General features: G+C 41.3%; 1 protein-coding gene and 1 pseudogene across 2 annotated transcripts in view; both read right to left on the reverse strand.

Annotated features, from left to right (window-relative positions):
- Window positions 1-6,472: 6,472 nt before the first annotated feature.
- The window catches only part of IFNAR1 (interferon alpha and beta receptor subunit 1), a 31,002-nt gene continuing 9,590 nt past the window's right edge, over window positions 6,473-27,884 (reverse strand). For both annotated transcript variants that reach the window (XM_025379780.1, XM_025379779.1), the window contains exons 2-11: window positions 25,862-25,985; window positions 22,904-23,079; window positions 20,633-20,790; window positions 20,311-20,452; window positions 18,650-18,764; window positions 14,512-14,711; window positions 14,255-14,409; window positions 10,652-10,802; window positions 9,783-9,928; window positions 6,473-8,248 (exon numbers count right to left, since the gene is read on the reverse strand). In XM_025379780.1, the coding sequence (XP_025235565.1) occupies window positions 8,015-8,248; window positions 9,783-9,928; window positions 10,652-10,802; window positions 14,255-14,409; window positions 14,512-14,711; window positions 18,650-18,764; window positions 20,311-20,452; window positions 20,633-20,790; window positions 22,904-23,072 (1,470 nt within the window). In that variant the 5' untranslated portion in view covers window positions 23,073-23,079; window positions 25,862-25,985 and the 3' untranslated portion in view covers window positions 6,473-8,014. The remainder of the gene's footprint in view (window positions 8,249-9,782; window positions 9,929-10,651; window positions 10,803-14,254; window positions 14,410-14,511; window positions 14,712-18,649; window positions 18,765-20,310; window positions 20,453-20,632; window positions 20,791-22,903; window positions 23,080-25,861; window positions 25,986-27,884) is intronic.
- LOC112620532 lies at window positions 26,344-26,920 on the reverse strand (annotated as a pseudogene).

A 27,884-nucleotide genomic window follows, 5' to 3' on the forward strand; every position in this document is an offset into this window, starting at 1 on the left:
CACGTGGGCAGCCTGTGGAATCATATTGAATTGCAGTTTTGTCACAGGTAGTTAGACACGCATGAGCCGGGCAGGAGAGGGCTCTCCCTGAGCCCCATCAGGAATGTCAGACGATCATCAGGTGATGTGTGTGCAGTTATCACATTGCCTCTCTAAAAATGATAATTTGGCAACGGCAAATTTGGTCCCAGAAAGAAACAATCTCCTGATGGTCCACAGCTGTCACACTGAAGGGTTAATTGAATGCAGGCGCCAGGGAGAGGCAACTCCCCAAACAGATAAAAACCTTGACATTGGTAATCGACTTCTAACAAAATCTCAAGGAATTGGATGAGTGAGCCCGGGCATGTGCAGTAAGAGACAGAATGGCGGAGTATGACCTTCTGGGGGCACTCCACTGGAAAACGAAGAAAGTCTTAGATGGGCATGCGCACAACTTCCTAATCACACTGCACATACTCACCTCCCAAGCCTAAGGAGGGCGCTGTGCATGCGGGCAGCCCACCCTAAGGGAAGAATGAGGGGAAAGGGGTGGAAGATGCCGGAGGTGGGCCACCCTATAAAGCCCTAGGTTTAGTCCAAGGTTAAACACTGAGCTTGTCCTTCAAGTCGCCAGCTTGAGTCTCTTCCAAGTGTACTTTCCTTTCTTTCCTGTTCTAAAGCCTTTTTAAATAAATTTCCACTCCTGCTCTGAAACTTGCCTCAGTCTCTTTTTCTACCTTAAGCCCCTCAAATTATTTCTTCTGAAGAGGCAAGAATTGAGGTTGCTGCAGGCTCATACCGATTTGCTGCCAGTAACTCTTCTACCCCTTCTACCTACCTAGAAGGTATCTAGGAATACCTTCCACCCCTAACAGTTTAGCAAAAGAACAGTCATCGGGCATATCGAGGCCAGTGTGCTGTGCTACTTTCTACATTCAGAGAAGCGGCAAGTTAAGTGAGCTCTCTCCAACTCCGCCACACTTTCTCAACCATAGACAAGATGGAGAGCAGTTCTTCTCAGCTGAGCCCTTTGGGGAGTGTCTGAACTATAGATGTGTGACTGGGAGGAAGAAGTGCCAGATGGTGAAATTAAGGACCTGACACCTGTTCTTCCTTTATTAGAAAGCCATTCCATGTTCCTCCTATCATGTATGCAGTCAAAAAGATTGTAAATATTGCAAAAAGTCAATACAACTTGGAACAGATTTTCAGTGAGATGCAAGTAATTTTCAGTAATACAAAAGTTGCGCTTAAGATGAACCCTCTGAGTAAAATGTATGAAGATACTGTTTCACGGTTTGTAGAGAAATTTGGGAGAGAATTTCAGAGTATACCTAACAAACTAATTTGCCTATCATTTTGGGAAAAGTTGTATTTGCTCCCTTGCATTTTCTAAAAGCGATTAACTATCATTTTATATGGCCCTGAGCTAACTAGTTGAATTAAGACGAAAGGAAAGCATTCTAGTCCGTCCTTCCCATGTGAGTTAATTGAACTAAACATTTTACACAATGCCCTGTAGAAAAAGGAAAATGTATAGGCCATTTATAATAGGCTATTTCTTGGGTACAGTGGACAAAGGAAGCAGTGGCCGGGCGCCCGGTGGCTCATGCCTGTAATCCCAGCACTTTGGGAGGCCGAGGAGGGTGGATCACCTGAGGTTAGGAGACCAGCCTGGCCAAACTGGTGAAACCCCCTCTCTACTAAAAATACAAAAAGTAACTGGGCGTGGTGGTAGGCGCCTGTAATTCCAGCTACTCAGCAGGCCGAGGCAGGAGAATTGCTTGAACCTGGGAGGTGAAAGTTGGAGTGAGCCAGTGAGCCGACATCCCCCCACGGCACTCCAGCCTGGGTGACAAGAGCGAAACTGCCTAAAAGAAAAAAAAAGGAAGTAGTGATACAAAACACTGTCTCCACACTCCACCCTAGTTATAACCTCCAGCTGGTACCCTGAATGGTCTGGCCTCTCCCTGGGGGCGCATAGGACAGGAGACCCTAAAGTATTATCTTTTTTGATCATGGCTCTAACCGTTCTGCGCCATCTTCAACAGGTGAGACTAAGGAAGGGAATCACAGCTAATGAGTCATCTCAGCCAGGCGCAGTGCAGTGATCATTCCCAGAGGAAATGATCTCCTTGCAGGTTCATCTCAGCTCTGCAGCAATGCCTACTTCTTCCCACCCGCTTCAAGGCTGGTACTAAGGATGTGGAGCTCCTTTTCAACAACTCGCTTACTACAAAGTCCTGCTCATTCAAAGGCGAAGGTGGTAGCGGTAGAGGACCTGGTGGGCTATTTGCTCAACTGCTGCTCTATCTTGCTTTGTAACTACCAAACCATTTCTGGGTGAGAGCATGGGGACACAAGATTCTTCACATCTAGCTTCCTTTCCTCATTTGCTCGAGATAATCACAAACAGAACTTTAAGAAACCACCTGTATAAACATCTTCGGGGAATCGAATTATTGAATAGTAACCGATTGTCAGCCTCAGCAGGGTGACTTGTTGCCCCCTAGTGGTAATCAGTGTCTGTACCGTCAACGTCCCCACTCAATCACTGTGAAACACTTAGGTAACCAAGTGTCAGTCACAAAGTTAAAAAACAGTCCTTGCTTTCATGGAGCTTGCCAAATATAGGCAAATGGTATAAAAATCCCTTCCCTAGGGAGCACGCTAGACACACCCGCAGGTGCAGGCACAGACGGGGCATGACTTCTACACATGTATGCAGGGGAGGTCTTTCAGGGAGATTTCAGAGTGGAGGATGTACTTTTATACTACAACATTCAGAATTATCTCTTCCTCTAAGTACAATTCCAGAATATTAAAAATATTATAAAATTTGGGAATAGACAGAGTCAAGTACACAAAAAGCCTATTATATATTTAAGGACTATGCTTAGAAAAAAGGGTCCTTTAACTGGAAAGATAGGAAAATAGGTTTTTCTTCTTAACTTTATGGATCCAGAAAATCTGGGAGGGAGGCCCAAGGGTGGTGAGTCACTGTGAGAAGTAATGTTTAATTTAATCCAGCTACTGAGTGGTATACTTTTTCAACTTCCTCCCTTTTCCCAAGACCTTAACAAAAAAAAAGCCAATAGAATATCTTCTCTGCCAACATTTTTTTTTTTTCTTTTGAAATGGAGTCTCCCTCTGTCGCCCAGCCTGGAGTGCAGTGGCGCGATCTCAGTTCACTGAAACCTCCACCTCCCAGGTTCAAGCGATTTTCCTGCTTCAGCCTCCCCAGTAGCTGGGATTATAGGCGCGTGCCACCATGCCTGGCTAGATTTTGTATTTTCAGTAGAGACGGGGTTTCACCATGTTGGCCAGGCTGGAACTGCCAACATTTTCTTCATGCTCATCATCAATCACTTCTTCACCTACAAAATGCCTTTTGCTAGAACATGAGTTCCAGGTGGAGACAGATCACTGAAAAGGGAGGAAAACTCAGAAATCCTTTGTTACGAGGCACTATCGAATTCCCCTCTTGCCTTTGTTTCCCTCAGGTAAAGAAAAAGATCGCTATTTTTCCATCAATATCACACCACAAATATCCACCTATATGTTGCCCTCAAGAGTTGTAATTCTGTTATCATCCTACTCAAGAAAAAAGGTAGTGAGAAACAACTGGAAGTTACCGGTATTTTGTCATTACTAAGTAACAGGGCATTTCTTGGGCATTAGGGATGATTTATGTATTATTTGTGTCCTTGTCCACTGTAAAAAAGGGAAGCTTAGGAACACAAGTGTGTGTTCAGGTTCCCAGCCTGAATACAAATTGTATTCAACTTCCGAGTGAAACGTGTCCAGACAGCAGGAGAGATCTACTTACCTGTGAGACTGACGAGCCTCCTTGGAACGAACTAATCCTGACAGAAGAAATACTTGTGAAGGGCAAACAGATTAGTTCAAGAAAGCAAGGCTATGCAATACCACAGCAGACTTTCATTCAATGAAGACTGTGCTCCAGCCACGTCTCGAGAGCGGGAAGAAAAAGCAGCAAATGGGCTCTATCTCCACAGGCTCTGGGGACAGTGACGGCTGCACTGGCTCCTTCAGGATGCCCAACCCTGGGCTGTGGAACACCAAGCACAGGCCTCAGCCCTTCCATGATGAATACCGTTTAAAGGCATCAGCTGCAGCATCTCTGTTGCATACAAACGCACTAAGTACAAAAAAAACCCCAGACTTTTGGGCCCATTGCTTATTATATAAAATTGTTTCCAGCAGTAGGGTTTAAGACAAAACACAAGTGAAATAAAATGTACAAGTTTGTTGCACAAAAACACTGAACACACGGTTATGTCCTTCTACAATTCAATAAAACAAACACTGCCACAAACACCCTCAGATTCAGTTTAGATTTCATTCATTCAATAATTATTTTCTAAGTACCTTCATTACTGGGGATGCAGTAATGAATAATAAACTCCCTGCTCTCTTGGAGCCTCTGTTGTAGCAGTGGGGCAGGGGAGACAGCCAGCAAACAGATCAGTACACAACATGTTAGGTAGTCACAGGGCCCTGGGTAGGGAAAGGAAAGCTTCTGCACACCCAAACCCCTCAGGAGCAATTTGAGGCTGCTGTAAATATTACAGCCTCTTTTGGGGGAAGATACAAACTCTAAGTTATATATATATATGAGATACATACAATATATATATATATGATATATACAATATATCATATATATATATATCTCTCTCTAGATATAACTCATATATGTGTGTGTGTGTGTGTGTATATATATATATTTTAGAGATGGGGTCTGGCCATGTTACCCAGGTTGGTTGGTCTTGAACTCCTGGCCTGAGGTGATCCTCCTGTCTTTGCCTCCCAAAAGGGCTGAGATTATAGGCATGAGCCACAGTGCCTAGCCCTAACTTATATTTTTAAAAGTAACTTTTTTGTAAGTTGCAAATTTCTGGTCAGACTCTTAAAGTTCATAATTCTAGGGAGCTGTTCTAATTTTTAGTTACAAGCTATACGAATAAGTACTTTAAGTCCATACTAAAGGAATAACACCCACACCACGTGGGTACATGTGCAGGTACATATATGAGTATGTTTACAGGCTCATGTCAAAAGTTACACAGGTACATATATGTTAATCTGTATTATATATTAATACAAAATTATTTCTGGCTCTAATGATACAAATCTTTCATATAAATTCTTAGATTATACTTGGTCTCTCCAAGAACTACCAATATGCTAATTTTAAGGCAGTTAATTGGTACACCCAAGTACATGGTATTTCTAAGTAAATTTCTGTTCAGAAAATATACTTGTCACTTACAGCTAAGCATATGCTGATGAAGCAACATGTAGAACATAATGAAGAGTGGAATGCAACTGCCTTTTAATGTCTAGAAGACGAGGTAAAAACGAGGTTTTTTTGTTGTTGTTGTTGTTTTTTGCTGCTGGTGCTCAGTGCTTGTTCACTGAAAACCACAGATGGTCTCAAAACGTAAAGCCCTGTGCTCCAAATTCCTAGAGATCTAACAATTTCACTGGTGTCGTATTTTCCCTTCTCCACAACCTACAAGGGCATTATTACTCCTTTTTAGGCTATCCAGTCTGAAGCACGTTTTCCCAGTGGTGAACCCAGGGCCAGAAGTCCTGGGCAGGATCATTGAATTGCAGTAGTCTGATAAGCAATGGTGGCAGGCAGTCAGGATATGTTTCCAACCGCCTCTTCAAAGACGCAAACTTCCAAAGTGACAGGGCTTTTCCAAAGGTCAGGCCAGCCATGCATGGTGGCTCACACCCGTAATCCCAGCACTTTGGGAGGCCGAGGTGGGTGGAGCACGAGGTCAGGAGTCCAAGACCAGCCTGGCCAACATGGTGAAACCCCATCTCTACTAAAATACAAAAACTAACGGGGTATGTTGGTGGATACCTGTAATCCCAGCTACTCGGGAGGCTGAGGCAGAGAATCACTTGAACCCGGGAGGCGGAGGTTGCAGTGAGCCGAGATCAAGCCACTGCACTCCAGCCTGGGCAACAGAGTGAGACAGTCTCAAAAACACAGCCTCTGGTCTGAAAGATGAAAATGTGTCAGTGTGGGGTTCTCCGGCAGAGAGCTGGGTCTCAGAGGAGATTCCTGGGTCTCCTCAATGGCTCACTATGCTCTGCTTGAACCACTCCAGAAGCCAGGTGGCAGGTTCGGGGACACGCATGGTGTGGTCTGCAGACACGTTACGTGCCCAGGATGTGCTGAGCACCACAGCCCTCCCGAGGGCAGCTGCCTTCAACCTCTTCTTCCAACAGGATGATCTGTTTTTTCAGCAGAAATGACTACTTAAATCAGACTGGCCTTAGCAATGGCCGCTTCCCAGAACGCTCTAACTTTGTCTCTTTTCTCTTTCACTGGTCCTTGCCGGAACGGTGCTCTGAGAACTCTGCCCTAGAGGCCACCAGAATTCCCAGACTTCCGGCCTATTAAGGATATCCATGGGTAATCCCCAGTAGCAAGTAATTTAAAAATAAGTTGTAGATGCCTTTGGAAAGCATCATGTGATTTCTTAAATTAGGTTTTTCGTCCTAGTTACATTTTTTCCCCCTCAGTTCAATGATTTGTATTTTAAGGCCAAGCAGGCTGAGCAGAAGGGGTATCTGAATACTGCTAGACAGTGCAGAGAAGCCAGCCTGGTACTCAAAGTGACAGAGACCACCCATAACAGAGTGGGTTCATCACTGAGAGCTGATGAGGCGCTCAGGCTCCCAGTGGAACATTCTTCTTCCTCTTGCACCAAGGCCAGCGACCTCTTTCCTATGGAAGCATTCTTCTTCTGTGTCAGTCTCCCATCATGGCCATTTTCTGGTCCCAAGAGTTCTTGCATACACTATCTTCTGGCATGGCATGTATATTAAAACTTGTACGCACTCTCAGATCTTAAAATACAACAATTATTTCTCTAATTAGATAGTTACTTATTTTCTATGACTTCAGGGATTGCAAATTCCAGCCAGAAACTATTGTTCTAGTAAGTTTTGAATCAGAAGTCTTACTGTGCAGTAAAAAATTGCCTGGCTTTAATCCTAAACCACGTAAGGGTAGATACTGTGATGTAGAAGCCAATGTTCTTGGGATAAATGAACAGAAGTCCCTGAACATTTTTAGGGATCATCTTTCTGGCATCTGCAGCTATTTTCTAGGCTAAGCTACTTTCCAGAAAACCAGGTGATAACGTGTTCAGACTTTCCTAAATAAATTTCCTGAGGGCCTAACCTCAGTGTTAAAAGACCAAATGTTTGAAATATCTCCAGAGGAAGAATGAAATAGAATGTTAGGAATGGCGAACACACAGGTGTGGCACATGCAGTAACCAGCAGCATCAGTGACGGACAGGAACACACACATCATCCTTAGCCACAGTGCACAGCGAGCACAGTTGCACTTAGGCTCGCAAGAGGGAGACAGGTGGCCATCGTTTTGATCTGACTCATCTCATCCAATGCAGGTCCAATGACAGGCTTTTTCAAGATTTTACACGTGGAAAATAATGTAGGAAACGTTTGTCTCAACTCTTATAATTACTTTCTTTATTTTCTTTCTTTTTTTTTTTTAAAGAGAGTCTCACTTTGTTGCCAGGCTGGAGTGCAGTGGCGCTATCTCGGCTCACTGCAACCTCCACCTCCCGGGTTCAAGTGATTCTCCTGCCTCAGTCTCCTGAGTAGCTGAGACTACAGGCACATGCCACCATGCCCAGCTAATTTTTATACTTTTAGTAGAGATGGGGTTTCACCATGTTGGCCAGGATGGTCTCAATCTTTTGACCTCATCATCTGCCTGCCTTGGCCTCCCAAAGTGCTGGGATACAGGCATGAGCCACCGCGCCTGGGCCTGTAATTTCATTTTTAAATAGTAAAGTGCTTGCCTGTATTTTTAGGGCCTATGATCTGAAGATGTTTTTTCTTCCCCGAAACAGGGAAATGTTCTCTTTGTAGTTACTGAGAGGAAGGCAAGGAGCTCAGGATCCCAGTGTAACTCCTGCAGAAAAACCTTATACTTGACAGAGTTCATTTCTGGTCATATAAAGTCCTGCTGTAGTTCTTCACTTGTTTTATTTTCACTTTCATCTTCATTGGAATAATTTCCTGAATCTTGGCTAGTTTGGGAACTGTATTTTTTATGATCTTCATTAGTCTGATTAGTTTCTTCTACTGTAGCAATTGTGCTTATATTTTCAATTATAAGACATTTTTCGATTTGTTCCTCAGAAGTTGAAAGCAGAAGATTCTTCAATGACTGTTCAGAGAAATACTAATTAAAAAAAAGGGAAAGAGTAGAAATCAATTATTTAAAATAATAAAAATTCCTTTTCTAGTTATAATAGCTTTAGTTTCTTATGTCCATTACTGAGAAAACCTATCTTCTGGTCTGCATATTAAAAAGTCACCTAAGAACATACTAATTGCCTTATAATGTTTAAAATCATTAGTGAGGTCACTCTTATCTTAGTACCTTTTGTAGGAGTCTTTGAAAAGTACCTAAGAAAGGTACACCGTGCCATCAGGGGTAGGCGGGGAAGAACACGGGAAAGGACAGGAGTGGGAGGGCTCTGGGATCATGACATTTTTTTTTTGAAATAATAAAAATGTTTGTATCTAACCCATAGATATCCAAAAGAAGCACAAGTGAGAAATTATTAGCTATTGTAACTAGTTTTAAGTCTATTTTAAATAATAGCTATGGATATTAGAGTACACAGAATGACATTCTTGTGCTCAGGGGTGTAACAGTAAAATTGTTAATATTTACTGAGCATTTTTAGAGTGGTAAGGCTCTTAAGGTTTATCTCCTTTGTTCCTCACACCTCTACGGGGTAGTTTACAGCCAAGGGTACTTGCTTACCTGCCCTTAGTGACTCGCTCAAATTCATAAAAGCCACCCTAGATGAGTGCATCATTTCCCAGGAACAGATTCTATGCTTAGGCCTTCACCATTTAGTGCTTTCATTTAATATGCTAACTTCATAGAAGTGCCAAACAAAAAACTGTGATGTGTCATAAAAAAAAAGTCTCATGTTTTATTTCATTTTGTGTGATTTCACCTATATAATATGCTTTCTACACTGATAGAATATTTCAGTCTTCTGGATATATACAGATGCTCCCAACTTACAATGGAATTATGTCCTGACAAATGCGGGACATAATTCCAACGGCGTAAGTTGGGGACTGTCTGCACTGAAAAGAATTACATCACAGACTTTATTTATTTACTTATTTAGAGACAGAGTCTTGCTCTGTCGCCCAGGCTGGAGTGCAGTGGCACGACCTCGGCTCACTGCAACCTCCACCTCCTGGGTTCAAGCGATCCTCCTGCCTCAGCCTCCCGACTAGCTGGGATTACAAGTGTGTGCCAACACGCCCAGCTAATTTTATATTTTTAGTAGAGACAAGGTTTCTCCATGTTGGCCGGCTGGTCTCAAACTCCTGACCTCAAGTGACCCACCCGCCTCAACTTCCCAAAGTGCTGGGATTACAGGCATGAGCCACCACGCCTGGCCAAGAATCACAGGCTTTAAATGGTAAAACAAATGCCACAGTGAATCTAGGAATTGCCAGAAAAATATGAAATTAAGGACAATCATTACTATCCCATGCTATGTTATTATTTATATTAAATTACTGTTTTTAAAGTTAATTGGCTAAAACTTTGAAGAAAACACCCAAATCAGTCTCTATTATTTTCTGGATATCAAGAAAACCTATATATATCCTGTTGAAATCAAACACATTTCCTGTTCATTTCCTAGCTGTTGACAAAAAAAAATATAAAGAAAGTAACATACCTCATCTATATTGGAAGAAGGTTTAAGTGATGGAAAGAAGACATAATTGATGCATCTCAAGAGGACTTTCACAGCATAAATGACAAACAGGAGAGCAAGTAATACAGTAAAAATTCCAATTATAAGCCAAATTTTAGATGTATTTCCTAAAAAGATATACATGATATTTATATGTTTTGACATACAAATGCCCTAACAGTGCTGACAGCTGTGTGAAAGACAAGCCATATGAAAGGAAATATAAAATCTATTAAATAATACTCTTAAAAATATTTCTGGTAGCACTGAGTCCACACCAACCATAGACAATGACATTTACATTTAAAGATTGGCGTGGGAACTGAAGAGATCCTCAGGGAGAAATACAATATTGACATACAGGCCAAACATGCAAGTATCCTTCAGCACTTACACGTATGTCATACAACTAGCAAAATTTAATAGATATTCTGTGACTAAGCCTCTACCAGTCAACACTAGAAACTAAAATAGAAAATGAGACTAAACCAGTTCCCACATTAAAAAAATTCAAAATGGAACTAAGTGATTTCTACATGATAATTATGTTAAGGATATTATTAAAATTTTAAACTAATAGTCTTATTAAATGTTAAAGAGCAATAAATTAAGGAAATTAATTATAGGGCTACTGGATGAAATATAAAGCATCCAACAACACCAACTTGAGAGTTATGCATTTACAAATATTTTCTAGAACGTCTACTTTTGATTTATGTAGTTCAAGAAGAAAACATTCTATATATTTTTTGCAGTAAAGAGAAAATGTTTTACAATTTTCAGTGTTCAGTATAGAATTACTTTTATTCTGTCTAGTCACATTTTTAAAAGAGATAATAAAAGATTCTGACCTGATTTTGTTTCCTCACACACAACATCACTAAAAACACTGCTTTTATTCAGCTTTTCATCCATGCTGTGTGCTCTGGCTTTCACACAATATACAGTCAGTGGTTTCAAATTAGGAATAGTAACATCAGTTTTTTTCTTGATAATTTTTCTCTAGAAAATATAATTAAATCATTGATAAAATTTAGTCACCTCATGAAATCAGAGAATATGTACTTTCTCAATTCTTTTATGTTCAGTCTAACATTGGCCTCTCCCACGTAGTTGGTACGTGTTTGTTTTTTTTTCTAGACAGTCTCGCTCTGTCACCCAGGCTAGAGTGCAGTGGTGCAATCTGGGCTCACTGCAACCTCCGCCTCCTGGGTTCAAGTGATTCTCCTGCCTCACCCTCCTGAGTAGTTGGGATTACAGGTAAAGATGCCACCACGCCTATTTTTTTTTTTTTTTTTTTGGTAGAGATGGGGTTTCACCATGTTGTTCAGGCTGGTCTTGAACTCCTGGCCTCAAGTGATCCACCCACCTCAGCCTCTCAAAGCACTGGGATTACAGGGTATATGTGTAAGAAATATAAATTTGTTTTAGACAAACCACTATATCCAAATCAGAAAGTTAAAAATGCTGCTGCCAAAAAGCATATGATCTATTCCTAAGAGAATTCTAATTGATTTATAAGTACATGCCAAGTCTGGGGTAATTGCCATTGTATTACCTCTGATTAGTGACAGAATGGTTAAGAGTACGGGTTTGGGCCTCAAACTGCCTCATGAAGAGGTATCACTTACAGCTGTGTGGTCTTGCAATCGTTATTTAATTTCTCTCTGCCTGATTCCCTGACCTGTAAAATTGGGACAGTTATTGCTCCTATCTGTATTAGTCAGCTATTGCCAGAATAATGTCTAACAAGCCTGTGGCTCACACCTGTAATCCCAGCACTCTGGGAGGCCAAGCAGGAGGATCACTGAAGCCCAGGAGTTCAAGACTAGCCTGGACAACATAGCAAGACTCTGTCTCTACAAGAAATTTCAAAAAAATTAGCCAGGCATGGTGGTGTGAGCCTGTAGTCTCTGTTACTTGGGAGGTTGAGGAAATCCCTATTTCCAAAACAAACAAACAAACAAACAAACAAACAAAGCCTGGGCAACATGGTAAAACCCCATCTCCAGCAAAAATACAAAAAAATTAGCTGGGCATGGTGGCATGTGCCTGTAGTCCCAGCTACTTGGGAAGCTGAGGTGGGAGAATCGCTTAAGCCCAGGAAGTCGAGGCTGCAGTGAGCTGACATCACATGAGTGCACTCCAGCCTGGGTGACAGAATGAGACCCTGTCTCAAAAAAAAAAAAAAAAAAAAAAAAAAAGATATAACAAAACTGCCTTAACATTCAGTGGCTCACAACATGATTATGTAGTTTCTCACTCGCAAGTCTACAGACTGGCTGGGGAGCTCCCATGGAGGCTGTGCATCACATCGGGTTTAGGTCAGCTCCAACAGCCTTTAATCCTCCTTGGACCAGAGACTATGTGGAATACGCTTTCTCCCTGGCAAACAGGAGCAGCGCAAGAGCCAAGCCAAACCCTGCAAGCACACTTAAGGCCTCTGCTCTCAGCACATCTACTCGGGCTCCAGCATCTACAGTCTGGTGATGCCGGGATGAAGGCACCATCCCAAGTATTTGCCAAACAGCAATTTAACCAATCACATCATTTGGCAGCGTTGTTTTGAAGAATGATTCAGACAATTCATGTGCAATACTTAGCATAGTACCTTACATATAAGTATTCAATAAGAGTTTCTATAATAATAATTACTGATATATGATCCAGTATAGGATAAGATGGCAACTACAATCTATTGAATCTCTACTACTTGTCCAGCCATGTGCTAGGTATTTGCTATCTGTTACTTCCTTTTAAACCTTATAAACATCCTTTTGAAAAATTTAGTTGTTATGATTACCACCACTTCAGAGAAGAGGAAGCAAAGTCTCCAAGAGATAAAGCACCTTGAGTAACGTTACACAATTTAGTAGTGTGAGATAGAAATTTAGGTTTGTCTGATCTACAGACATCTGAAAACTGACCATAATTCTCAATGGGCTACATTATGCTATGGTTACAGTGTTGTTAGACAGTGAAAAAGGGAAGCAGCCAAATCAATGGAATTTGCTTAGATTTCCAATAGAAAATGAAGCAAAGTGAAAGAATTCACCAGCCTGCCTGGACAGGAGTTTTAAAGGTAGATCCTTGACTAACACTCCACAAGGAAGAAGTGATCTGGGAAACACGTATATTATCTGATGGTGTATATTATCTTTGTCAGTGGTACCTGAATTTTAGGGTTTAGACCAGTGTTTGTCAACCCTTTTTTCATTACTTTTTGGGCAATTTTTTTCTAATCCTTCCCCCATCATAAAATTAAAGACTAAGGAATAACATTTTGTTGGGCAAAGCTGAACTTTGGAAGAATGTTTTCCAACGGTTTTGGAGGAATAAAAACAACTGTACTATCAATTCTTTTGTCCCATGAGAATCAATTTTTGTCCCCTTGGAGGAGCCACCAGAGGACATCTGACAATATTTGGAGATATTTTTGGTTGTCACAACTAGGAAGGAACACTACTGGCATCTAGTAGGCAGAAGCCAGAATGCTGCCAGGCATCTTGCACTGCACAGGTCAGCCCCGCCCCCCCCCGCAAGGAACTATCCAGTCCAAACGTCAGTAGTGCTAAGAAACCTGGGTTTAGATGAATACATAGGAATCATGTTAAAAAAATGCAAATTCATGAGCTCCATCCCCAGAGATAATGATTCAGTAACAACAGGCTCAGGAATCTGTATTTTAAAAGTAAACTGGGCCCAGATGTAGCCACCCATAACTCTATAGTACAAAACATGAAAAATGCTCATGTTCTTCATTCTGTAAATATCTGAGTTAATCACTCCTTATTTTTTTTTTGAGATGGAGTCTTGCTCAGTTGCCCAGGCTGCAGTGCAGTGGCGCGATCTCGGCTCACTGCAAGCTCTGCCTTAGCCTCCCAAGCAGCTGGGACTACAGGCGCCCGCCGCCATGCCCAGCTAATTTTTTGCATTTTTAGTAGAGATGGGGTTTCACGTGTTAGCCAGGATGGTCTCGATCCCCTGACCTCGTGATCCGCCCGCCTCAGCCTCCCAAAGTGCTGGGATTACAGGCATGAGCTACCGCGCCTGGCCTTTTTTTTTTTTTTTTTAAGACAGGCTGTCAGTCACTCTGTCACCCAGGCTGGAGTGCAGTGGCATGATCATGGCTCATTGCAAGCTTGACCTCTGAAGCTCAAGCAATCCTCCCACCCCAAGTAGCTGGGAATATTAGGTGCACGCCATCACACCAGGCTAATTTTTAAAAATTTTTATTTGAGACAGGGTCTCTCCCTATTTTGCCCAGGCTGGTCTCAAACCCTTGGGCTCAAGTGATCCTCTCGCCTCGGCCTCCTGAAGTGCTGGGATTACAGGCCACTGCACTCAGCCCACATAAAAGTTTAAAAATTTCCCCCAAATTTTAAATTCAAGCTTTATTTACCTAAATCACAGTTATAACTCTAAGCTACAAAATTATACTATAGTCTTTTTACCTCAGCCTTTGAAGTGTTTTCCCAAAAAAGAATTTCATAAATCAGTGGATAATCCTGGATCACAGGCTTGTTTTCAGACCATTTTGGAGCACCGATAGAGATATGTAATGAATCACTAAGGGATCTAATGTTAAAGACTGGAGGAAGCAGGGAAGCTAGAAAAATTTGTAAAGAAATAATGTTCAATTAGAAAAACAATTTTAAGAACTTGTACCAAATCAGAGAATTACAATCTCCAGTAAAAACTACTGCCTTACCTTGTATTTCAGTATCAAACTTTATCTCTTCAGACCAAAAAGACGTGTTATTTCCATCAGATGCTTGTACGCGGAGAAGGTAAATTCCTTTTTGGAAAGTGTTTTGAGGAAAGACACACTGGGTAGTTGTGACATTTTCGCAGTCAGGTATTTGTTTCCATTTATACAAATGGTTTCCAGGATTCCTTTTTAAAAAGGCACTTTTAAGACAAACAATTTTTAAACTCAACCACAGATTAATTCAATAGATATTTATTAAGTATGTACAATATGCCAGACACTGTGTTGGGGGCTCAGGTTACAGAAATAAATAGTAGCCACCCTCAGGAAACTCACAAACAATGGTGGAGATATGCATCTAACATAAAAGAAAGCCAAACATTGTTCCACACTATGATCACGCTGTGCTCTGCTGCAGGTGGCTTATGTCAATGTGCAAGAACATCTGTTAGTTAGAATTTCCAGGAATGCTGCAAGCTGGTTTTTTTTTTTTTTTTTTTTTTGAGACCGAGTCTCGCTCTGTCACCCAGGCTGGAGTGGAGTGGTAGGATCTTGGCTCACTGCAACCTCCGCCTCCTGGGTTCAAGCAATTCTCCTGCCTCTGTCCCCCTGAGTAGCTGGGATTACAGGCACACACCACCAGACCTGCCTAATTTTTGTATTTTTAGTAGAGACGGGGTTTCGCCATGTTGGCCAGGCTGGTCTCGAACTCCTGACCTCAGGTGATCCACCTACCTCGGCCTCCCAAAGTGCAAACTGGTTTTTAAACAAAAACCATTATTAAAAATTAAGTTATAAAAATTTGCAAATCAAAATTGTTTTAAAGACAGAGGTGATAAATAAATTCATCTTGTCCTAACTATTTTACTACATTTTATTGTCTAAGCTCTTGGGGCTATCTTTATCTATTGTAGCTATACGACAGTGGTGTGCTACTGTGCATATCTTCCCAACTCCATGTTCAGGGACATCAGGCTGGTGGCTTGAAAGTGGCCATGGTGGGAATATTTATATCACGAAAATCAGCAAACACTACAAAATAGGACTTTTTCTTTCTGGAAAGCCAGTTGCTAAACATGCGCCAGCATACCAGAGGATAAGTACCAAAATAGAGACACACTGCAGGGTTATGAGAGCAAGTATAAGTACGAGACTAAAGAGGTTCAGTAACTTGCCCAGGAACCAGGAGCTAAAAGCACCTCAGTTCAAGCCCAGAACTCTAACAGCCTCCTGACTGGTTTCCTTGTCTCTCTCTAGTGTCTTCTTCTTAGTCCACTCTCCCATATACCACATTGCCATGCACACCTTCCTCAAATCCAGAGCGCAGGTTACCCATCACCCCAACACAAAATCCCCAAAAGCCTGCAGGACAACCTGAGGTTGACCCTAATCTTGTCCCATTCTACTTATTCAGCTTTCTTCCCATTGCAACCTGGTGTCCAAATGTTCTGCTACTCTAGAAGGACATCCTTCCCACTGAAGAAGGCAAAATTCCGAGATGGCCCCCAAGATTCCTGCCCCCTGGTGTACACATCCTGTATAATCCCCTCCTCTTGACTGTGGGCAGGACCTGTAAATACGATGGAGGCCCTCCTCTCATAATGAGGTTACATCGAGTGGCAGAAGAAAAGCCATTTCACAGATGTAATTCAGGTCCCAAATCAGTTGAATCAAACGAGAGACTATTCTGGGTGGGCCTGACCTAATGAGATGAGCCCCTTCAAAGAGGATTTAGCCAGGCGCGGCGGCTCATACCTCTGATCCCAGCACTTTGGGAGGCTGAGGTGGGCGCGGCGGCTCACACCTCTGATCCCGGCACTTTGGGAGGCTGAGGTGGGCGGATCACTCGAGGCCAGGAGTTTTCTTTTTTTTTTTTTTTTTTCTGAGACGGAGTCTCCCTCTGTCGCCCAGGCTGGAGTGCAGTGGCCGGATCTCAGCTCACTGCAAGCTCCGCCTCCCGGGTTCCCGCCATTCTGAGGCCAGGAGTTTTCAAACAGCCTGGCCAACATAGAGAAACCCTGTCACTACTAAAGATACAAAAAAACTGGCTGAGCGCGGTGCCTCATGCCTGTAATCCCAGAATTTTGGGGGGCTGAGGCGGGTGGATCACCTGAAGTCAGGAGTTCGAGACCACCCTGGACAACATGGTAAAACCCCGTTTCTACTAAAACTACAAAAATTAGCTGGGTGTGGTGGCGCACACCTGTAGTCCCAGCTACTCGGGAGGCTGAGGCAGACAGAAGAATCACTTGAACCCAGGAGGCGGAGGTTGCAGGGAGCTGAGATTGTGCCCCTGCATTCCAGTCTGGGCGACAAGGTGAGACTCCCTCTCAAAAAAAAAAAAAAAAAAAAGGATCTAGAGGTCAGACTCTCCCTCCCTGATAGTCTCTTACGAAGTGAGCCACTATGAGTTCTAGAAATAAATTCTGCCAACAACATGTGAGCTTGGGAGCAGCCCCCGAGTCTTGTATGACTGACTGACTCCTTGACTCCTTGACTGCTTAGCAGAAGACCCAGCTAAGCCACGCTTGGACTCCTGAGTCACAGAAACTTTGAGACAATAAATAGCTGTTTAAGTTGCTAAGTCTGTGGTAATTTGTTACAGAAACAGAAAACATCTAATACTTGTCTATTTGAAAAAAATCGGAATTAACAATCAAGGCCTTGTTCCTACCTCATCTCTTTTCTTATGGCTTCTTTGGTCTCTTCAGCCCCTATTCACCTTTACATTTTCAATTTCTGCAACCCTTATAATTTGTATACCACTCTTTAGTCTGAAACCATACAACACTTTGCAATGTCCGCTAACTGCTTTCGATTTCTAGAACCGTGTGTTATTCTGTTGACTCTTTCCATTTCTTCAGTGCTTTGTACAATATGCTAAGTGCCCCAAAGCAGCTTAGAGATCAGCCATCAGAAATACCGCTCATTATCTATTTGGTGACCCTATTATTTATTCACTTCTGAAAGTTAGGTATACACAAAAGATTACTGAACAGTCTGCTAATTGGTTTGTGAGGTTATATATGCACTGTGGGGCACATATGCACATAAATGCATTTCCATTCTACTGGTCACCCTTGGTTCAAAATGAACACTAAAAGACAGAGAGAAATTGATCATAGCAGTACTAACACTTCCCTTCTCCCTCATTTTTTCTGTTTCTTTCTAGTTTCTTCTGACTTTTCCTTTCCTGTCTTAGCTATACTTGCCTTTGCTCTCTACTCCTCTGCCACCAATGTATATCTTTCTTTCCATTTCTTTTCTCCCCATAACCCACTTTTCCTTCTACTTAATTTTCCTCTTCTCTTTTTTCTCTCTATTCATCTCCTACAATTTTCCAATCAGTATAAACTACATGCAGTTCTCTTTTATCAGTTTTGTTAAAATTTTAATGTTTAGAGATGGGGGTCTCACTATGTTGCCCAGGCTGCAGTGCAGCGGCTACTTGCAGGTGTGATCATAGCACACTGCAGCCTCAATTCCTGGTCTCAAGTAATCCTCCTGCCTCAGCCCACTGAGTAGCTGGGACTATAGGCATGCGCCACTGCACCAGGCCAGTTCTCTTTCATTTATGCAGTGCCTAGACTTCATCCGTGTTTAGCTAGCCTCTGCTCAACCACATAGAACACAGTTCTTTCCAACTTTCTTTCCCACTGAAGTAACTACCACAAAATTTTGTCAAAACCACTGAAGTAATAAAGAAATGAGGAAGGCTAATTTTTTGGATTGAACAAGTGAGTGGACTGAGATCATTTTAAGGACTCATGGAAGAAGAGAGTTCTTAAGAAAAACATCAGGGTCAAGGGTCAAGTGTTCCAGATTGTGGAAATAACACATGCAACTAATCACATTTTTTTTTTTCTTAAGCCAGTAAGAACCCCAGATATTAGAATCCATCTATTTTACAAGTGAAGAAATTGAGGCCCATGGAGGTTAAGCGATTAGCTCAGTGTCATCCAGTCAGTTACTGGCTGAACTGGGGTTAGAAATGAGATTCCTCATGTTTCCAATATATCGTACCCACCTCCCAGTTGGTCATTCTGTGTGCAAGGACCTGGTTGGTGACTGAAGCAGAGTGAAAAGAAGCATAATCAAAACAAACTGGGCAAAAGGAAATTTATAGAATAGAACTTACTGGAGCCACTGAACTTGAAAGGTCATGTTTGCATACGTATAATCCCACTTAAGAACATAGTTCTGATTTTGAACAATGACTTCTATATTTTCTGGTGGAGGTAGTTCATTTTCAACTAGAAGCCAAAGAACAGATTAAAAAAAAGCATACATTTTTACTCAAGTGAGATAACTGGCAAGAAGATAAAGGCTCACATTTTATCATTATAAGGTAATAGTTAAGGACGGTTTGTATTCACACTGTGTAATACTATGCAGCCATTTGAAAGACGACAGGCCAGGCGCAGTGGCTCACGCCTGTAATCCCAGCAATTTGGGAGGCTGAGGTGGATGGATTACCTGAGGTCAGGAGTTCAAGACCCGCCTGGTCAACATGGTGAAACCTCGTTTCTACTAAAAATACAAAAAGTAGCCGGGCATGATGGCACACCCCAGCTACTCGGGAGGCTGAGGCAGAAGAATCGCGTGAACCTGGGAGGCAGAGGTTGCAGTGAGCCGAGATTGAGCCACTGCACTCCAGTCTGAGCAACAGAGTGAGACCCTGTCTCAAAAAAAAAAAAAAAAGAAAAAAAAAGAATGCAACAGATGGCTAAGATCAAATGAAGAATGTAACAGATCTGTATTGACTGATATAGAATGATATCCCCAACAAACTGGGTTAAGTAAGCAAGCTGTAAAGTACAACTAGTAAGATTTTATTTTGTAATTTAAAAAACAAAACCCAAGAAACTATGGGTCTGTATATATGCTTACATAAGCCCTGAAAAAAAGTTGTGAAAGGATATACACAAACTGCCAAGCAATGCTTACCTCTGGTGAGTGGAATTGGGGATAAGAAGGGAGGGGGAAAAGACTTCACTTTAAACCCTTCTGTAATGTTTGATTAAAAAAATAAAGCAGATGAAATTTACAATTAAAATAAACAAATCCCAGCTCCTGTCCCTGACCTTAATTATTGGAAAGATGTTACTGACTAAATATATCAGGATGCTTTCCTATTTTAACATCCCACGTACAAAGGTATGCTTGCTGGAAGAATAACTTGTCTACCAGCAACTACTTCCCCTCCTTTTCTTCCCATTTGCAGAACTCATATTCAGCTACCTCCCGCTTTATGTGGATTCTGAACAAATGAAAAGTTTTGTCATTACAAAATATTTGAACTTTTTTTTTTCTAAGAAGGAGTCTTACTCTTTGTCCGACTTGCTCCCCACTGGAGTGCAATGGTGTGATTTTGGCTCACTGTAACTTCCACCTCCCAGGTTCAAGGGATTCTTGTGCCTCAGCCTCCAAGTAGCTACGACAACAGGCGGATGCCATCACGCCCAGCTAATTTTTTATTTTTAGTAGACATGGGGTTTTCCCATGTTGGTCAGGCTGTTCTCGAACTTCTGGCTTCAAGTGATCTGTCTACCTCAGTCTCCCAAAGTGTTGGGATTACAGGCGTGGGCCACTACGCCCAGCCTGAACTTTTAAGTAGAATTAATTTTCATTACTATTTGAGACAAAAATCCCAAATAACATTTATTTTGCTTATGTAAATGTTACAATGTTTTAAACATGTATCAACCTATCATGTAAACTTCAGCAATATGGGAAAGATGCCAAAATTGACAATTTGTATATATACTTATTGAAACGAAAACAAAACACCTTCCTTACCTGTGGTCTTTATACAATGCACTGGACTATAGACACCAATTTTCCGTGACGTAAGTAGTGCTGCTTTAACTTTTAAACAATAAGTCGTCTCTGGTGAGAGTTTAGAAATTTTATGTCTGGAATAAATATTTACAATCCTTTCCTATAATAAAAATATAAGTTACTTCTTTAAAAAAGTATAAAGTCAAATTTTAGGATTAATTCACCTAATTTTAATAAAAATATAAGTTGCTTCTTTAAAAAAGTATAAAGTCAAATTTTAGGATTAATTCACCTAATTTTTCTCTCACATCGATTAAACAAAGGTAAAAACAATGCTTACTTCTACACTTGAAGAGTTTTTCCAGATAACTAAGCTATATGTAAAGCTTGAACGATCCAAAGCCCACATGACACTATCTTCTGTTCCAGGAGGAGAGATGTATATCACTATTGCCTTATCTTCAGCTTCTAAATGTACTTCTGGAGGACCAATTTGAGCTGCAAAAAAAAAATCAAAACAGTTACTTTGGAACTTTATTAATATAACGCCAAAACCTTCATTCGACAAATAATTCTGAGCACTTACTATGTGCCTGCCACTTCTGGGAGTTAAGAGCACACAGATAGCACAGAAAGCTGTAAGATCACCAGTGGAGTGATACAGAAAGAGAAGAGGTTCAATGACTGAGCCCAGCAGCAGTCTAACACTGAAAAGTCAGGAAGATGAAGCAATCAATGAGCAGGAGGAGAACCAAGAAAGAGCAGTGCCCTAGAGATCCAGTAAAGGGAAAACTGAGTGATGACCACATCTGTGCTACTGAGGGATGAAGCCAGAAGAGGACTGGGAATTTGCTTGGTATTGTGGAGGCTGCTGTGACCTTGAGAACAGTGTTTTTTTTTGTTTTTTTTTTTTTTTTTGAGATGGAGTCTTGCTCTGTTGCCCAAGCTGGAGTGCAGTGGCACGATCTCAGCTCACTGCAAGCTCCGCCTCCCGGGTTCATGCCATTCTTCTGCCTCAGCCTCCCGAGTAGCTGGGACTACAGGCATCCACCACCAAGCCCGGTTAGTTTTTTTCATTTATTTTTGTATTTTTAGTAGAGACGGTTTCACTGTGTTAGCCAGAATGGTCTTGATCTCCTGACTTTGTGATCCGCCCGCCTCGGCCTCCCCAAGTGCTGGGATTTCAGGCGTGAGCCACCGCGCCCGGCCGAAAAGAGTGGTTTTAATAGTGATGAGGAACAGCGTTTGAATGGAGTGGACTGAGAGGGAATGGGAAGGTAAGTAGTATAGAAACGGAGTACAGATCATTCTTGGTAAAAGGCAGTGGTTCTCAAGCCTTTTGGTCTCAAGATCCTCATCTTTTTTTGAGATATGGTCTAGCTCTGTTGCTTAGGCTGGAGTGCAGTGGCACAAACACGGCTCACTGCAACCTTGATCTCCCAGGCTCAAGTGATCCTCCCTCTTCAGCTTCCTGAATAACTGGGACTACAGCTGTGCACCACCATGCCTGGTTAATTTTTATATATTTTTTGTAGAGATGGGGTCTCACTATGTTGCCTAGGTTGGTCTTTAACTTCTGGCCTCAAGTGATCCTCCCACCTCAGCCTCCCAAAGTGTTGGAATTACAGGTGTGAGCCACTACACTCGGCTCCTTTACATTCTTAAAGGAATTACTGAGAATCCAAAACAGCCGTTATTTATGTGGGCTGTATCTTTTTATATTAGCATATTAAACATTAAAACTGGTAAAGTTTTCAATCCATTTTAACTAATTAATCCATTAAGAAATAACAATGGACTGGGCGTGGTTTCTCACGCCTGCAATCCCAGCACTTTGGGAGGCTGAGGTGGGCAGATCGCCTGAGGTTGGGAGTTCGAGGTCAGCCTGACCAACATGGAGAAACCTTGTCTCTACTAAAAATACAAAATTAGCCGGGCATGGTGGCACATGCCTGTAATCCCAGCTACTTGGGAGGCTGAGGCGCGAGAGTCACTTGAACCCAGGAGGCAGAGGCTGTAGTGAGCCAAGATCGTGCCATTGCACTCCAGCCTGGGCAACAAGAGCAAAACTCTGTCTCAAAAAAAAAAAAAAAAAAAAGGAAAAAGAAATAACAATGATAAACCTATTTTATGGTAACAAACATTTGCCACAAGGAACATAAAACTTCAGAGTGGTGCTGTTTTACATTTTTTTCCAAATCTTTTGAATGTTGGGATTAATAAAGAAGGCAGATAAATTTCACATTGAGTTCTATGTTAATCAGTGACCATACCACCACATCACACATCAAACAGCCTCCTCTGGAAAACTCCACTGTGAATACAAGAAAGAACCAAAATAAAAAGGGCAAGTAAGTCTTAGATTTTTCATAAATATAGCTTTGTCTTTACGGCCCCCTGAAAGGGCCTTGAGGACCACTCTTTGAGAACCACTACTACAGGGAAAGCAGGAAAAATAGAGCCATAGCAGGAAGAAGATACAGGTTTAAGGGAATTTTTGTTCTTTTTAAAAGATGTTAGATTTTGCATCATGCAAATGAATGGCTTGGAAAGTGAACTGCTCTGGCGATATTTACTAAAGAATATAATTCAGCTAGCAACTTTTTCTTACCTTTGCGAAATGGTATAAATGAGTCAACCTCATACCATGAAGAAGTGTTTTCTTTTTCTGCTCTTATACGCAATTTAATTTCTTCATAAACGTTCAGCTTGAGCGAAGAAAAGTTGCATTTGGTACTAGTAATATTCTGACATCCAGGCAATTTTATCCAATTATCCATCTCAGGTCTTTAAAGTAAAAAAAAAAACAAATGAATGAGTGAGCAAATGTATAAATATAAGTGTCAAATACTTTATATTTACTGGTTTAAGAGTTATTTCTTAACTCTTAATAACTCTCGTTTAAGAGTTATTTCTATTTTTAGTTTAAGAGTTATTTCTTCTATTTGAGCTAATGTCCTATTAACATTTTAGGGTACACCCTTCCACTCTTTTTCAATGCATATAAGCCAAGTTATTACTTATAAAATTGAATTTTAAAATACAGTTCTTTTTTTTTTTTTTTTTTTTTTTTTGAGATGGAGTTTCGCTCTGTCGCCCAGGCTGGAGTGCAGTGGCCGGATCTCAGCTCACTGCAAGCTCCGCCTCCCGGGTTCCCGCCATTCTCCTGCCTCAGCCTCCCGAGTAGCTGGGACTACAGGCGCCCACAACCGCGCCCGGCTAATTTTTTGTATTTTTAGTAGAGACGAGGTTTCACCGTGGTCTCGATCTCCTGACCTTGTGATCCGCCCGCCTCGGCCTCCCAAAGTGCTGGGATTACAAGCGTGAGCCACCGCGCCCGGCCAAAATACAGTTCTTTATATAATTTTTTGGGTGGTTGCTTTACGATTTCAAGGAAGCAGAGAAATAAATGACCTATAAGGTAAAAGTGGATTTAGTATGTTGGCTCTGTTAAAAACAGCTGTGTGACTTCTGTAAACTATTTTATGTTTCTGGATCTTATCTTCCTTATTGAAAGTTCGGAGCCTGGTCAACATAGCAAACCCTGTCTCTATGAGAAAAAAAAAAAAAGGCAAAGCAGGGTATGGTGGCATGTGCTCATAGTCCTAGCTACTAGGAAGGCTGAGGTGAGAGGGTCATTTGAGCACAGGGGTTCAAGGCTGCAGGCTGCCATAGGCTACGATCATATCACTGCAATCCAGCCTCAGCAACCGAGTAAGACCCTGTCTCTAATAAAATAAAATTAAATAGAAATTGGAGAATTGGATTGGATGATTCCTTTCTGACCTCCTCCTATGAATAGACTTCCCTAAGAAAGACCTCGGAATCAGTATGGTTTCAGGGTTTCCACAGCCCTCTCAAAGACCATCCCTTCTGCTTGCCTGTCTCCGTAATTTCTTCTATTACATCATCAGAAACCACTTAAAACGTTTACATAAACAAATTAATTTTTGGAAGTGGAACTGGCCAATCAAAAAGCTGAAGTGATTGATATTACCTTTTGAAAAAGGGGCAAACATGAAGAAATCAAGTGGGCAGGGGGTGCCTAAAGCAGAAAAGGACATGTTGCTCAGAAAGGGGAAGAGCTTGCAGGGAAAGTGAGGGATAGAAATGAACTTAGTAGCTTTCTTTTTTTTTTTTTTTTTTTTGAGACAGAGTCTCACTCTGCTGCCCAGGCTGGAGTGCAGTGGAGCAATCTTGGCCCACTGCAACCTCCACTTCCTAGGTTCAAGCAATTCTCCTGCCTCAGCCTCTCAAGTAGCTGTGATTACAGGCGTGTGCCACCACGTCTGGCTAATTTTTGTATTTTTTCTTTTTTTTTTTTTTAGTAGAGATGGGGTTTTGCCATGTTGGCTAGACTGATCTTAAACTCCTCACCTCAGGTGACCTGCCCACCTCAGCCTCCCAAAGTGCTGGGATTACAGGCGTGGGCCACCATGCCTGGTCAATTTAGCAGATTTCAAAGCTTTTACCTATGTTAAGCCCATCAACTGTAAAAGTAGCAGGGAAACTATCTTCTGGGAAGGCACTTTTGTCAAGCCTAATTCATTAGCTGATTTATTTATTTTTAATAATATCACAGATGCCATTTTAAAGATGATTTAGATACTAGAAACTAGAAATAATACCAAAATAATTTTGCTGCTGAACCAAATACTAGTCTACCTTATTTTTCAAAACGGAAACATTTTAAAGAAATTACCAAAAATATACACTAGCATATGAAATACTTCATTGTTGGTCAGTTTTCACTTCCACTTTACATATCTGAGGCCTGAGATTAGAGCTGGCATTAAAAATATCTTAAACATTCTTGAAAAGGTTCCACATCAGAAACTATTTCTAAAAATCCAGAAACTCTTGTTATAAACAGAAAACCTTATCAAAAATTTGAAACTTAATATAATTTCAACCCAACCTCACTGTTCACATCTGTCTTTCCTATTTCAGGAGATGCTGATGCATGCTCCATTAAAACTGTTTCACATCTAATCAAGATATTGCAGCAGAAGCTACTTTTATAGTTTCTTAAAAAAATCATTATTGGCTGGGTGCAGTGGCTCACACCTGTAACCCCAGCACTTTGGGAGGTGGAGGCGGGTGCAGCATCTGAGGTCAGGAGTTCAAGACCAGTCTGGAAAACATGGAGAAACCCCATCTCTACTAAATATATCATGGAGATAATAGGAAAGCCTGATCACAGGAAACCTCGTGGCCTATTCCAAGGTCTTGGATGGGCCTTTTGGAGTACTATGCCGTATCCTCAAGATACACCCTAGTTCATATCCCAACTTATATTGAAAGAAGCTGGAACACCCAGAGGAAAGAAGGAACGGCTATGGGTTAGAGATGCTGTCTACCACCTTCATCCCCAATTTTTTTGCTTCAACACCCAAAGATGTATTTGACTAAGTCTCTACAGAAACAAAGTTAAAAATACTATGTAAAATAGGCATAACATTTCTAAAAAATAGAAAAACCAAATACTTTCCAAATCTGAAAATTATGGTGCTAAACTTGTAAAAATTATTCAGGTCATTCTGACAAATCAGTAAGTAGAGTCACATACTTTTGATAATCGAATGAAAAAGTCACATTCCCGACAGATCCTTCACTCCTGTTCCACCTCAGGATAAAGCTGTCATCTATGACGCCAACCTCTACTTTTTGAGGAGATTTTAGATTTTTCCCACCTATAAAGGCAACAAGAAATAAGAACATTATATATAAACTGTATAGATATTCTAAATGTTACTCTATCCCTCACATCCCTGATTAAAGAATGAATACAGTAAAATATAACGAAGTATATTTTAAAAATCTAAAAAAATCTAATGATTGCTCCCAGCACAGGGATGCTGGTCATTACATTTCTGCATCTGAGAGAGCTGAAAACAGAGTTGATTTTTTTTCCTTTTTGAAAAAGAGTTGTCTTTTAATTAAAAAACGAATGGTCTCTGCATGAAAATAGAATTTTTCTTGGCCTTATTAGTGACACTGATGAGTCACTCTTATGATGAGGTTCAACTGTTTTATGGCCTCAGTGTGATTTCACATTGTATGTTCAGAGATAGATAGAGATGCTTCTTGCTTTACAATGGTGTTATGTCCTGATAAGTAAGGGTGAGTCCTAGGGGCAATCAAGTGCTGGCTTCCTCCCTGCAGTACTCCTTGTGGTAACACCGTCACAAATAATTGACCAGTGCCAGGAGGAGTCACCTGCCCAAGCAGTGCCTCTGAGCCCTGGGTAGTACCAACAGCAGCTGTACTCCCTGATGTCGTACCCCCTGCCCCATCTCCCACTGCAGGAGTGGGAAAGTATAGTGTATCTCAGCAGCTGTCCCCTCTGTGTTAACTGCATCATAACTGGTGTAAGCACCCTGGATCACCACCTGGGTCATGGATTGAGTGGCAGGATAGCCACTGATGGCACCAGTGCCCTCAGTCTGGACATCCAGCTGCCCCTCACACACCTGGATCACCCTGCGCATCACTTGACGCTGGGGTCAGGGAAGGCGGCAGCTGACTGGATGCTGGCAATAGCCCCACTGGCTGGGTCTTCCCCAGTAGCCATTGCACGTGCCTGAATCTGCACTGTCCCCTCTGTCTAGTGCCCTTTCATTTCACCTTTCAGGACTTCCTTAAGCATTTCTTGCAGGGGAGGTCTAGTGGTAATGAACTCCTTCAGCTTTTGTCTATCTAGGAACATCTTAATTTCCTTATGCTTTTGGAGGGCAATTTTGTCGTATACAGGGTTTTGAGTTTTGTTTTGGTTTTTTTTAGCACTTTGAATATACTGGTCTCCAAAGTATCAGATAAGAAATCTGCTGATTATGTTATCAAAGATCCCTTGTGTATGACAAGTCACTTCTCTGTCTTTGGCTTTCAAAAGTTTGACTATGTTTCTTAGTGTGGTCTCTTTGAGATCACTGTACTTGGAGTTTGCTGATCTGTCCAGTGCTGAGAGTGGGTTGTTCAAGTCACCAACTACTATCATATTGGAGTCTATCTTTCCTTTTATGTAGAGTAATATTTACTTTATATATCTGGGTGCTTTGGTGTTGGGTACATGTATGTTTAGAATTGTTATATCCTCTTGCTGAATTGGTCCCTTTATCATTATATTATAACCTTCTTCATCTCTGTTTTTACAGTTTTTAACTTAATGTCTTTTTAATCTGACATAAGTATAGCAATTCCTGACAGCTTTTGGTTTCCATTTGCTTGGAATAACTTTTTCCATCCCTTCAATTTCAGTTTATATGTGTCTTTATAGGTGAAGTGGGTTTCTTATAGAAAGCATATAATTGAGTCATTTAAAAAATATTCATTTAGCCAGTCTCTTTAAGTACAGAATTTAATCCATTTACATTCAAGATTATTATTGATATTTGAGCACTTACTTTTGTCATTTTGTTAATAGTGTTCTAATAATATCCTTCGCTCCTTTCTTCCTCTCTTATTATTTATCATTGTGGTTTGATGGTTTTGTCTAGTGATAAGGTTTAATTCTTTTCTCTTTCTCCTTTGTGTATCTGCTCTATCAGTGAGTTTTATACTTTTCCATGTTTTAATTGTACTGACTACTTTCT

The sequence above is a fragment of the Theropithecus gelada genome, chromosome 3, assembly GCF_003255815.1.
Source record: "Theropithecus gelada isolate Dixy chromosome 3, Tgel_1.0, whole genome shotgun sequence".
NCBI lineage: Eukaryota > Metazoa > Chordata > Mammalia > Primates > Cercopithecidae > Theropithecus > Theropithecus gelada.